Source organism: Nyctereutes procyonoides, unplaced genomic scaffold (genome assembly GCF_905146905.1).
Source record: "Nyctereutes procyonoides isolate TBG_1078 unplaced genomic scaffold, NYPRO_anot_genome, whole genome shotgun sequence".
Classification (NCBI taxonomy): Eukaryota; Metazoa; Chordata; class Mammalia; order Carnivora; family Canidae; genus Nyctereutes; species Nyctereutes procyonoides.
The window spans coordinates 23330397-23343355 of record NW_026575136.1 but is presented as its reverse complement, the minus strand read 5'-3'; the positions used below and the strand labels follow the sequence as shown (position 1 = coordinate 23343355).

Genomic DNA, 12959 nt, shown 5'->3' with positions numbered 1-12959 from the left:
TCTGTGTCTCTCATGAATAAATAAATAAAATCTTAAAAAAAAATGACTTTTTGCTAACAAATACTGGGACGGTTTATTGCATATAGCCAGAGAGGACACAGGTGTCAGGGTTCGCGGGTTCCACCTCTAAGGCCTGTTATGAGGCGGGAGAAAGCTTCTTGCAGGCAGGCACGCGCTCTCGGGTCCCCAGAGGCGGGGAACCCTGGGGGGGGGGGGGACAGGAGACGCTAGCAGGCAGCCCCGCCCCAGGCCCCGCCCCTTCCCGCGGGGCCCCGCCCCCTCCCGCGGGGCCCCGCCCACTGATGCTTCGAGAGTTGCGGCCGCGCGGCGAGCGGAGTCCGGGGGCGGGGCTCACCCTTGCCCTCGGGGGCTCTCGGGCTCCACCAATCAGCGCGCGCCCTGTTGGCCGTCCGCGGCTCCCGCGCCCCTCCCCCTCCCGCCGGCCTCCGCTTCTCAGAATCCAAGATGGCGGGATCCAGGCGGAGGGGTCCCCGGGCCGGGGTTCGGCCTCTTCTCTGCGCCCTGCTGCTGTCGCTTAGTCGCTTCGCCGGGGGCGACGGCACAGGAGGCGGCTTTGCGGCCGCGGCCGCCGCGGGCTCCGCCGCCGCGCAGCCACACCGCCGTTTCGAGTACAAATACAGCTTCAAGGGGCCGCACCTGGTGCAGAGCGACGGGACTGTGCCCTTCTGGGCCCACGCGGGGAGTAAGCCGGGCAGGAGGGCGGGGGGCCGGGGCCGGGTCCCGGGGTCCCCTCCGCTCTGCCCTCCCCCGCTGCGCGCCCGCAGGTCGGCGCGGGCCGCCCCCTCCCCGCCCCCCCCGTCCCCCTGCCCTCCGGTCTCCGATGTCCGTTCTTTCCGTTGGGTCTGGAGGCGTTCAGTTACTTTCCTCCACTTCCAGGCGCTCCCACTCTGGCCTGAGCCGCGTTTCGCCCCAACGCCGCGTCCCCCGGCAGAGACCGGCGGCCCCATCCGCCGCCGCCGTCCCGGGATCCCGCCATCCCCACCCGGGACCTCGCCCGCTGCTCCCGGACCCTCCTCCCGGGGTTGCTGGCCACGGTCAGTGCCGCCCCGAGGGCTCCGGAGATGGCATGTGCTGGTTCCAGGGTAGATTTTATTTATTCATTCATGAGAGACGCAGAGGGAGAAGCAGGCTCCACGCAGGGAGCCCGACGCGGGACTCGATCCCGGGACCCAGGATTGCGCCCTGGGCCCAAGGCTGCGCCAAACCACTGAGCGCCCCCCCCCCTCCCCCCCCGGCCGCCCCTGCTTTCTGGGTAGTTTTAAGACTTGCTGTGTCCGAGGACGCTGTGACGCTCCGGGAACCACACCTGGCATTTGCCTCGCTCAGGGATTTGCTGTGGTCTTCGGTCTTTTCGGTTGTATGGACCCTTGGTGTGATCAGAGCCGCACTTGTCCCTTTACGTAGTAGAGGGGAGATATATATATATATGTTTTTTTTTTGGTATTTCTGCACTTGATACATGGGAATAACATGACATACGCAGCCTTTTAAAAGTCATACTTAGTTGTTTTTTTTTTTTTCTTCAAGTTGAAAGTAATCTCTCTCTGTGTGTTTGTCACTGTGAGTAGATAAGAGCAGCTTTGCTGGATCTTTACACATGTGAAAGAAAACGTCTCTGTACTTTCTAGTGCTGATGTGTCACTGCTGACTAAGGAATCAGCCCTAACACTTGGTGCGCTGTAACCTCTGTTCAGTGGCCATCGGGTGCACCCTTTGAAACAAAAGGGGTGTAAAAGCCTTTATGTGGGGTGAGAAATTCTGGCATTTTGAGTTTCATCTTTATGTGTAATAAAACAGGCGTCTATAGGAGGTTTGCATACATCCGTTTTTTACAACTCCTGGTGCTTGAAACAGAACGTTCCATTTCTAGAAAGTAATCACTGAATAGGAAACACACTTATGAGGGAGGCTCATTTCCCTGAAATTAATGTATAATTTGAAGGTATAAAATTTCAATTTGACTTAATGACCAAGTCATTAAGTATTTGAAGTAGAGTGCAATTATTTCTGTGAGTCAGGAGGCATTTACCATGTGCCAACCACCAAGCATGTATTATTGGGCTTTTTGTTATCAAGGTAACATGGTTCCTACCGCACTAAGCTGCTGCAGATGTACCGAACACAAATTTGGGGCGGGGGGTTGTTTTTTGGTTTGGAATGATGATGACGTTCTCAGTAGTGGTGGTTGGTTTGCTCACTTTTTCACTTCTGCATCTCTGCCCTCCCACGCTTGCTGGGTCTTTCACTCTTACACCACATGCATCAGCCAATTAAGACTGTTAATCAACCACTCAAATTAGCTGCCTTAACTTCTCTAAAGGTAGTTGGTCTAACTAAGCCTGTCTGTTGCAAAAATGTCAAGTCGTGGGAATCCCTAGGTGGCTCAGCCTGCCTTCGCCTCAGGGTGTGATCCTGAGGTCCGGGGATCGCGTCCTGCATCCGGCTCCCTGCATGGAGCCTGCTTCTCCCTCTGCCTGTGTCTCTGCCTCTGTCTGTGTGTCTTTCATGAATAAATAAATAAAATCTTAAAAAAAAAAAGTCAAATAGTTTCCCTGAGTAAATCAAAGTTGGATAACTAGACCAGATTTGAAATAAAGGGATGAGTGTTTTAGCCATGACTTTTTTGCATATTGACTCTGGGAACCCCTGCTATGAATACCCCTTGCTTTCATCATCACGGTAGCTTTTCAGTCTGTTTTCTTAATTCCATTGATCATTTTTTTCCCTTTCCATTTTTCCCTGAGATCCATTATTTAAGGCAGTTTTTAAAATAGAGAAATTTAAGATTTAGTTTAAACATGGATCATTGCATCCATACCCAAATGAAGACCAAATCAATGGTGTTTCTTTTCTTAACTGTCATGTCCTTTTGTACTGTTAGTACACATCCTGGGTTCATAAGGGCACAGAAATGATCAGGGCAATTTGTAACCCTTTGTAGCTCTCAGAGCTTTCACCTTTAGTCTCTGACTTGATCATTTGCAGGCAAGGCAGGTGTTAGCGGTCTTAGAGATGAAAAAACTGCTGCTCAGAAAGGTTAAGGTTCTTGGAAAGCTACATAGCTAGTGTCAGTAAAACAGAATTCACATCCAGGTCTTCTGATTCTGTGTCCGGTACTCTTTCCGTGGTACTTTTGCCCCTACCTTTACGTGCTTGAATGTGAGGGTGAGAGACGGTGATTGACCTTACTAAAGTATCTCAACTTGTCTTTTGTCAGATCATTCTAACTGTAAGGACATAATACAGTTATTCCCCAGAATGGGTGTCAGAACTAGTTAATATCCAAGAGGGTGTGTTAGAATTGTTCAAACTTTGGCCCGGTAGATGCCTTAATACCTAGTCCTATAACTGGACTAGCTAACATTGAAATACTTCTATGCACTTACATGCCTGTGAGGTTATTAGAGAAATGGAGTAAACTTGCCTACAGTCAAGTAGCTAGGAAGTGGTGGAGCTGGGATTTGAACCTAGCTTAGAGATGCAAACCACCATTTTGGAAACCACAGTTCTCTTTGAGAATCTGCTGATGCTAAAGAACTGACCCTCTCTCTAGAAGAATGTATATGTGCACAAAATTTTGCATCTAACTTTTGGGGTGTTTATGGAAGTGATCAAGCCCAGCCCCTTCATTTTACAGGTGAACATATGGTGAACCCAAGACAGTAAGAGAATTATTTGCTCAAAGTCTCACAGCTGAACTGAGACTAGGAATAAGTCTCTTGATTCTTAGTGGTATGTTCTTTTCACACTGTTTGAGCTTTCTAACATCTATAAACCTGTAGAATAGCTTGCAGTTTTTAAAAAATAATACACAAGTTTTTGAGGTACTTGAGAAAGAATATTATGGGAATCAAATAGTTGGTTTGCTTTTTAAGCCATAATTTCCTCCCTCCTGCCCCTTGAATTTTTAGTGTATGATTGCAGCTTTATTTTTTTTTTCAGTTATTTCACTGTTCAAAAGATGGGTGTAGGAGGGCAGTTAGAAAGCTCTAAAATTTTAAAGTTGAAACTGTCAACATGTCATTTTTCCTAACAAAATTATTGTACAGGTTACCAAGTTAAAATTAGATGGCTATAGGTATATGGAACAGCTTGGTGATGGTTTATTGAGTTTTACCTAATTATAACTTAAAGTTCTTTTTCCCTGATTTTTGTTCTAGATGCTATTCCAAGTTCAGATCAGATTCGAATAGCACCATCTTTAAAAAGCCAGAGAGGATCAGTGTGGACAAAAACAAAAGCAGCCTTTGAGAACTGGGAAGTTGAGGTGACGTTTCGGGTGACTGGAAGAGGTCGAATTGGAGCTGATGGCCTGGTATGATAATTTCTTTAACTTAGAAAATGTATGTCAATGCATATGCCACTAGCCTCTAAATGTCCCTTGTTGTCTATTTACAGGCAATTTGGTATACAGAAGATCAAGGCTTGGAGGGTCCTGTGTTTGGATCAGCTGATATGTGGAATGGCGTTGGAATATTTTTTGATTCTTTTGACAATGACGGAAAGGTATATTTGTTGTTGGGACTGTGACCTACTTGACTATATCTGCTAACAGAGTTAGGGTATGAGAAATACAGCTTATTAACACTTTTGACAGGTTAGTAGTTAGAGAAATCACCGAACTATATATTAAGTATGAGGATTAGTCTTTCTATAACCGAGACTTAAGAAATTAAAAGCTCTTTGCTCATGATTTGTCATACACCCAAACCTGAGGTCTCAATGAATCTCCAGCTCTGAGAACTTACCAATGACCTCCCTCCCCAGTGCCCTATATGTGCTTAGTAATTTTGGTGCATGAGCCTGAGTCATTTAGAGGTAGGCAGTGAAACCAGCAGTGTTTAGAATTATAGTTTGTTTTCATAAAAACACCCCTGTGTGTTACTGCTACTAGCTCACATGTTAATACCTTTTTGTATGTTAATCACTCCTTTTGATCCACCAATTTCTCTGATGAAATCTTTAGGAGAGCCTAAAACAGTTCAGAACAAAATGTACTTGCAAACAATTAACTTGTGCTCCTTAGCAGCCTTAGGATTGATGATCTTTGTTTCAGTTAGTAGTTTCTCTGCTGATTGTCAGAGGTCATTATTAAGAGTTTAAAGGAGAACTCGAATAACTCCTCGATGTTGAGGTGCATTAGTCTTCCTGTTACTAAGCTTCCTTGGTCCCACCCTTGTCCCACACAGTGAGCCCTCAAATATGTGTTGTAGTTGATTTTTCACGTAGATCACATCATCAGTCTTGATTGAGGTGTTGAGAGACTGTTTTTGAATGATTTTAAGAGTTTACTAAATTTTTTCTAAATAAATAGAAATCTTTTCATTATTTTAAAATTTTTGAGTCGTGGAATTTTAGAGATATAAAAGGCTTTACAGCACTTCTAGAATGATCTAGAATTGTTTGATCTAAGGACTTTAAAACAAATCATTTTTTTATTTTTAGAAAAATAATCCTGCTATAGTAATTATAGGCAACAATGGACAAATCCATTATGATCATCAAAAGTAAGTGTGTGCTTTTTGTATTATTTGATTTTAGCTTCTTTTTGGAAACGTTGTAAAAATACTGTTGCAAATCTGAGTATTTTCCAGATGAGATATTATTCTTTTTCCTGGGATGTATTTTATAACTTGGTAGAAAGGTCTTATTTTAATATGGTCCTGTTTTAAAGTTCACTTGATAGACCATCTCATATTCAAACATAAAAACGTGTTGTTTTATTTAACCTAAAGTTATGTAATATTTTGAAAGACTTATAAAATGTTCCTGGTTCTCAGTGATGCCATTGTCGTGTTTCTTTCATCTTTATCTTTCAAAAATAAAGTTGAAACTCTTGACCAAATAGCCAAGAAATTTACACCACCTTATTCATCCTTCATGTCGCTTTATTTAAAGATTTTCAATAGGCTACAAGATTTCTAAGTGTTTGGTATATTTATAATGTGAATGAATTGTGTATGTATAGTTTTTATTTTTACGGGTTTGTTTTGGGAGGAATTACCTTTGAGCCAATCAGTGAATTGTAAGAAAAATTACTCATCTGCACTTCTGTTTACTGTTTCCTGCCTTCATAATTTTTAATCATCCTGGTTCATCATGACCATTTGTGGAGCTTTTTAAACTAGAGGTGCCAAGGCTGCCTCCTTGTGAGTCTTCTTCAGTTGTTGTGAGGTGGAATCTAGGCACCTGCATTTTTAAAAGCTCTATACATATTTCATTTCTGCCCTGACATAAAGGACTGTTGCCCTCGTCTCAGGTCGAAGGGTAGAACTTTCCTCTTGCTGTCAGCACTTGGTAACATTGACTTCTGACATTATCCATAGTTCTGACAGGAATCATGGGGAAAACTTGGTGCATTAACTTTGTGTCTTTTGAATAAGTAACCTGAAATATCCCAAGACTTTGTCATCGCTTGGTTTTATTTTATCTTTCTGGACACTGATCATCTTAAATAGTGAGTTTCTAAACATTAAGAAGCATTCTTACGTTTTCTGTTTGTTTTCCCTTTCCTCATACTATAGTGATGGTGCTAATCAAGCTTTAGCAAGTTGCCAGAGGGACTTTCGTAATAAACCCTATCCTGTCCGGGCAAAGATTACATATTACCAGAAGGCACTGACAGTAAGTAACATGCACTTAGAGATGTTCAGGTGAATAGTATTCTAGTGGGACTTCTTGTTTTGAGTCTTTGATAGAAATTAAAGGCATGTAAATTTGGATATTGTTTATGTACTCAGCGTTACCAAGAGAGAACAGAAGTGACTTTAAAGAACTGGCGTACGTGGTCCTGTGTTGTAAAACCTTGCCAGTAGGTTTGCGTTTAGTCAGTACCCATTTAAGCACCCTACTTGCTATGTGCCACACATTATATACATACCCAAACCATCAGGATACAAATCTGAGTAAGACAAAGATCATTTTCTCCAAAGAACTTGAAGTCTAGTGGAGGGGAGACACTTCTGTAACATTACTGTGCTAGGTGGTATACATGCTGTGGCACACATACCACTAAGGAGTCAAGGGGTTAGAATCCTGTAACTGTGGGTGGGAGTGGGGAAGGTCAGGAGCAGTTTCTCAGAGCTGAGCTGCACCTGGAAGGGGAAGTGGAAATTTCTTAGATGGGATGCATATTACAGGAAGAGAAGAGAGGCATGGAGACTTTTTAAAATTTGAGAAAAGCATGTAATTTGAAACGGCTAGAGGGTAGAGGAGACTGTGGGTAGTGGGGTTAAGAGGTTGGGGGTGGCAAGTCACACAGGTCTTGGGTAGTTTATCCTGTAAGGAACCATTTACAGTCTTAAGCAGGAAAGTGAAATGATCTCTTTTGCAGTTTGGGAAGATGACTTGGGCAGCAGTGTTCTTATAATGGTATCTGTGAAAGGAGCCTCCTACACTTAATGGGCCCCACCCAATATTCTGTACTTTAGATGCAGTTTCTCACTTACTCTTTCCAACAGCCCTAGGGGGCAGTCATCCCCATCTTATTCTCAGGGAAATGGAATATGGGACACTTTAAGTTACTTAGTGTCATACTACAAAAGTAACGCAGTCATGATTTGAACCGGGTACTGAGTACCGTCTTCCCTGCAAGAATCCACTTGCAGTCTGAGCTAGGGAAGAGGAGAGGCAATTAGGATGGAGAGACTGTGCTTGAGGGTGGGAGGGTATGTGCAGTGGGGGAGTCAAAAGAGAGTTCCTGGATTTCTGGTCAATTGTACAACTGAGCCAGGAAGCAGTACATTTGTTTGTGTTTGAATTTGAGTGAGAAGTGGGAAGGCAGAGGGTTGGTAATGAGTTTACCTGTAGACACATTGAGTTTAGGGTATTTTTAAAGTGGGTATATCCAGCTAGCAGTTCTATGATTACTAATAATATGAACTTTGCTTATTAAATGTCATCAATACCTGGTTGTATAATACTTATAAATTAAAAATACATGTTTAAATTTTTCTTTCCTCAAAATCATGAGTTAGCCTTGTACTGGCAGACAGTTCTTCGGAAAACTTTATATTGGCTCAGCCTTAAATTCCAAACTAATTTAGAAGTATCAGAATAGAGGAGATGTCCAGTCCATTACAGTTGCCTTGCACTTAGGTTCCACTGTAATTATTACACATCCTATACTGTTTCATGAGTCATCGGGAAGTCACGCTCACCTTCACATGGCAGGACCCAGACACCAGCCACGCGGAGTGCAGACATGCATGTTAGTTCACATGTTTTAGGGGGGCTGCCTACACGACCCAACGCAGTGAACCATACCAACAATATCCAGAACAGTCGTCCTACAAAATGTCCTCCCAAAGGAGTTCCATAGTTGGAAGAGACGTGGCATGGCTATGCAGATTAGCACATTAAAGATTCTAGGAAGTCATGGACATACTTTTGCACATAATACCTGTGACTGTCCATAGAGTTAGTGTTCTGAGGAATACATTTGAGAGAGACTTGGCGGGATACACGACTGATATCATAGTTCTGGCCCTAATATGTTTGCTCAGCCTCCTCTCTTCCTGTAGTACTCTCCCCTTTTCTCTCTGTGTGGCAGAGCGATGCTTATTCTTGAACACACTAGGTCAGATCCCTGTTCCATCAGATTTCCCAAAAATCAGCTCATAATTATCTATCACTCCGAAACTCTGTTTCTTTTTCTTTAATAACATATTTGGCCTAAATAATATATGTTGTCTTGAATTATTAGTTAACTATGATTTGTTTCTTCTCATCAATATGTTCATAAACTTGTCAGTGCAGACATCATATCTGTGTTCCTGACAGTCCCTAATATTGTGCTCATTTTAGTAACAAGAAATGTTTATTGAGTTAGTACCTAAACATTTGTCTTGTCCCAATTGTTTGAACTTCAGAGGGAAAAAACAAAGGGGAGCAAGAAATACTGTAGGTAGAAGAACATAGTCAGAACAAGAGATTTTTAAATACTGCTAGTGTAGTATTTAACAACGGGTTGAAACTATAAGATGAATAAGAGATATTAGGTGAATACTGATGATCTCATGAGAAGTGTTACTGGTACTAATCAGTGGGTGTGTGCTAACTGTACAATCACATACCTAACATTCCTTCAAACTCAGAGCACAGTGAATATATTTTTCCCTCTTTTTTTTTTTTTTTTTTAAGAATTAATGCTAGACAGTAAAGACTCCTATGGATTTTCGGTTTGTTCAGGTTCAAGGAAAAAGTACTGGAATAGTTGAGAATTTTTAGTATTAGAATTAGGATGTGATTAACTTAACACCTTTGTTTTTTATCTCAAAGACAATGTCTTACTCATAGTTGATTCTGATTTGGAACACGGTAGAGGGCAGCCCCCGTGGTGCAGCGGTTTAGCGCCGCCTGCAGCCCAGGGCGTGATCCTGGAGACCCTGAATCGAGTCCTGCATCGGGCTCTCTGCACAGAGCCTGCTTCTCCCTCTGCCTGTGTCTCTGCCTCTCATTCTTTCTCTGTGTCTCTATGAATGAATAAGTAAAATCTTTAAAAAAACAAATGAAACACGGTAGAGCAGAACCATTCATAAATGTTGTAAACTGAAATAGGAGCATTACTGATTGGAGGGAACAGACTATTAATGTTAGCCAACTAATGGAAGGTGGTTTTAAAAAATTGGTAGTGAGGCATCTGGATGGCTCAGTCAGTTAAGCATCTGGTTCTTGATACTGATCAGGTCTTGATCTTAGAGTCGTGAGTTCAAGTCCCACTTGTGCTCCCCTCTGTGTGGGAGCCTACTTTAAAAAAAAAAAAAAAGAATTTGGGACACCTGGGTGGCTCAGCGGTTGAGCTTCTGCCTTTGGCTCAGGTGGTGAGCCTGGAGTCCCGGGATCGAGTCCCACATTGGGCTCCCTGCATGGACCCTGCTTCTCCCTCTGCCTGTGTCTCTGCCTCTTTGTCTCTGTGTCTCTCATGAATAGATAAATAAAATCTAAAAAAAAAAAAAAAAAAGCAAAAAAATTCGTAGGAGTTCACGTTTCTATCCTATGTTACCTGGAGATTTACCCTACATACTGATTGACAGGTATCTTGATCTCTTGCAAAAAATGTGGACAGAGTACTACTATATCACTTTACGTATGTGACTAAATCCTGTCACTCACTGACAAGTGATAGTTGCATCTGGAAGTAATAATGAGTAATAATAGCAAGTGCCTTGCTCTGGTGCCACATCCCTCCTCCTCTTCCACTCTGTCTCAGCCACTCTTACATTGGGTTGCTGGAAGTGAAAGGCTGGGCCACTGCTTGCCTGGATCAGAATAGCTGTGTGCTGGCTTCCTGTGCTACCTTGGGATTCCAGGATTCTTTTAAAGACATTTTGGGTTATTACTTCAAAAATACATTCTGCAGAATAGAAAGTTAGATGCCCTTTCAGTTTTTTTATTTTTTGCCTTTTTGTCAATATGATTTCTGTCACTTCTGCTCGCTCACTCTCTGCTAACACCCCCTCCCCAGTTGAATGAACGTCACTCCTTTCTATGGCAATCTAATTCTCAGCTACCTGTAGTCAAAACTGTAAATTCATGCTATTCATTTGAGCTATAGCACTGGGGTTTCAGAAGGAGTCTGATCCCTCTCCTCGATAAATCATTCAAAGGATATCATTGTGGTTCCCTGAGTCTTCTATTTTGGAAGATTTTCATGGAACATTATCAAAGATTTCTCTTTAAGCCTTTGACACATTGTAGGGTAAAAAACTTTAAAACGAACTATCTTGTATAATGATGTTAATAAATAAGTGAGGTTATTTCATGGACAGGGGATTATGCTTTATAATAGAGAAAACTGATAGCTTTTTGACAGTTGGTTAGTAGACCAAATATAAAGATGAATTAGTCATAAGTTGACTACTTGAAGTTCATTTTACAGTGTCTGTTGTAAAAGCTATAGCTGTGGTATGTCTTTTTAGGTAATGATCAATAATGGCTTCACACCAGATAAAAACGACTATGAATTTTGTGCCAAATTGGAAAATATGGTTATCCCTCCTCAAGGGCATTTTGGAATATCTGCTACAACTGGAGGTCTTGCCGGTAAATCTTGCTATCTTTTAATATTAAAAGTTTGTGAATTGAGTTTCATTGGTAGACTTGTTTACTTTTAACTTTTTAAGACTAGCTGTAACCTTTACATAGTTTGCAGAGCCAATCTTTTAGTATCTTGGATCTGCTAATTTTCTACTGACTTCTGTAGATATGTATACCTTTGGCTGGCGCTGCATACAGCTGTTGGTTGATATTTAAGTCAAGGCTAAAATAGGTTATTTGCCAAGTGATTTAGGATCCTGAAAGTTGTCACAGCACATTTAAATTAATTTGGTAGCCTGAGGAAATATTATTGGGGACTAAAATTTAAACAAGATATAGTTACCATATTTCCCCCATATCTGGTGATAATCTTCTCATTTGACATTAATACCATCTTGTGTTTAAAAATATATATCATCTTGGGATCCCTGGGTGGCTCAGCAGTTTAGCGCCTGCCTTCGGCCCAGGGCGTGATCCTGGAGTCCTGGGATCAAGTCCTACGTCGGGCTCCTAAATGGAGCCTGCTTCTCTCTCCGCCTGGGCCTCTGCCTCTCTCTGTGTGTCTCTCATGAATAAATAAATAAAATCTTTAAAAAATATATTTGTGTGTATAATATATATATATATATATATATATATATATCATCTTGTGTTTATGTGATACGTTGTATAATTTTTTTATTATTTTCAAATATATGATTGTTCCTTATAATATCATAGGGAAGGAGGGACAGGTTAGATTGTATTCACCCTATTTTTAGTTAAGTTTGCCAAATCTTAAAGTACGTTATAAATATTACAAGGCCAGTAATGGCCAGACCAAGGCAAGTCTTGGTTTGGATTTCTGACTCCTGGATTCAGTGCCCTATTATATACGTCTTCATCTGAAGTTATGTAACTTACACACTTAAAGTGTTAAAATTTTCTCTTTCATTTGCTGCATATCTCCATCTCCATAACAGTGGTAGAAAGCATAGAAATTGCCACTTGGAATTAATTGCTCTTGCTTTGCTGACATGACTAGCCAGGATTGATATTTTAGGTCAGCATTATGAGGTTTGATCTGCTAAGTCTGTTTTCAGCTTAAATGGCCTGAAATTAATTTGATTTTTAAAGTAATGATTTTAGATAAAGTAAAATTATTAATATCTGCTGTGTGAGGGAAATAAATATGAATGATGTATAGAGTGGTCATATTATCTACAGTGGAATGCTTTGAGAATAAAAGAAGATGCTATTAGTAATGCCAGCATGACATGGAAAAATCCACACGTCCCAGTAAGCCAGGACGAAGCAGTGTCAAGTTTAGACTAAGTAAAGCAGGCAGTGGTAAGTACTCTAAGAAAGGTTGAAAGAAAGGTGCAGAAATACATGAAGGACAGTATTTTGTCTCGTTTGGCTGGGACACAGCCTGGGAAGGAGTTTTGTGGGGAAATGTGAGAGGCTCTTGGTGTCAGGTTTAAGAGTTTTGGCTTACTTTGACCCCCTGTTTGTTCATTCTCTTATCGCTTATTTATTAAACATCTTATATAGTAAACAGTGTTAAGTATTCTGGTTTAGGATAAAAGAAAGTGAATTTTAGTTTATTTCTGATACAGATCTTTCTGGTGAATTCTTATCTTTAAGCTCATGGAAGCACTATTTGCCTTGAGAGCTAATTTTTGTTATTTTTTATATTAATTATTTTTAAAACAATAGATTTTTCTAACTTCATAACCATAAAAATTATCTCTTACGGAGTTTTTTCTGTTTTTTTTTTTTTTTTTTTTTTTTTTAACTTTGTAGATGACCACGATGTCCTTTCTTTTCTGACTTTCCAGTTGACTGAGCCTGGGAAAGAACCGGTACATATACACTTCTTTTTTTTTCCAGAAGTTTATTTTCAGTTTATTAGCATCTCC

General features: G+C 41.4%; 1 protein-coding gene across 3 annotated transcripts in view; it reads left to right on the top strand.

Annotated features, from left to right (window-relative positions):
* The first annotated feature begins 452 nt into the window (after positions 1–452).
* Positions 453–12959, top strand: part of LOC129495537 (protein ERGIC-53) — a 29628-nt gene continuing 17121 nt past the window's right edge. For all 3 annotated transcript variants that reach the window (XM_055303126.1, XM_055303125.1, XM_055303124.1), the window contains exons 1-7: positions 453–703; positions 4182–4336; positions 4420–4527; positions 5467–5528; positions 6546–6645; positions 10941–11064; positions 12844–12902. In XM_055303126.1, the coding sequence (XP_055159101.1) occupies positions 466–703; positions 4182–4336; positions 4420–4527; positions 5467–5528; positions 6546–6645; positions 10941–11064; positions 12844–12902 (846 nt within the window). In that variant the 5' untranslated portion in view covers positions 453–465. The remainder of the gene's footprint in view (positions 704–4181; positions 4337–4419; positions 4528–5466; positions 5529–6545; positions 6646–10940; positions 11065–12843; positions 12903–12959) is intronic.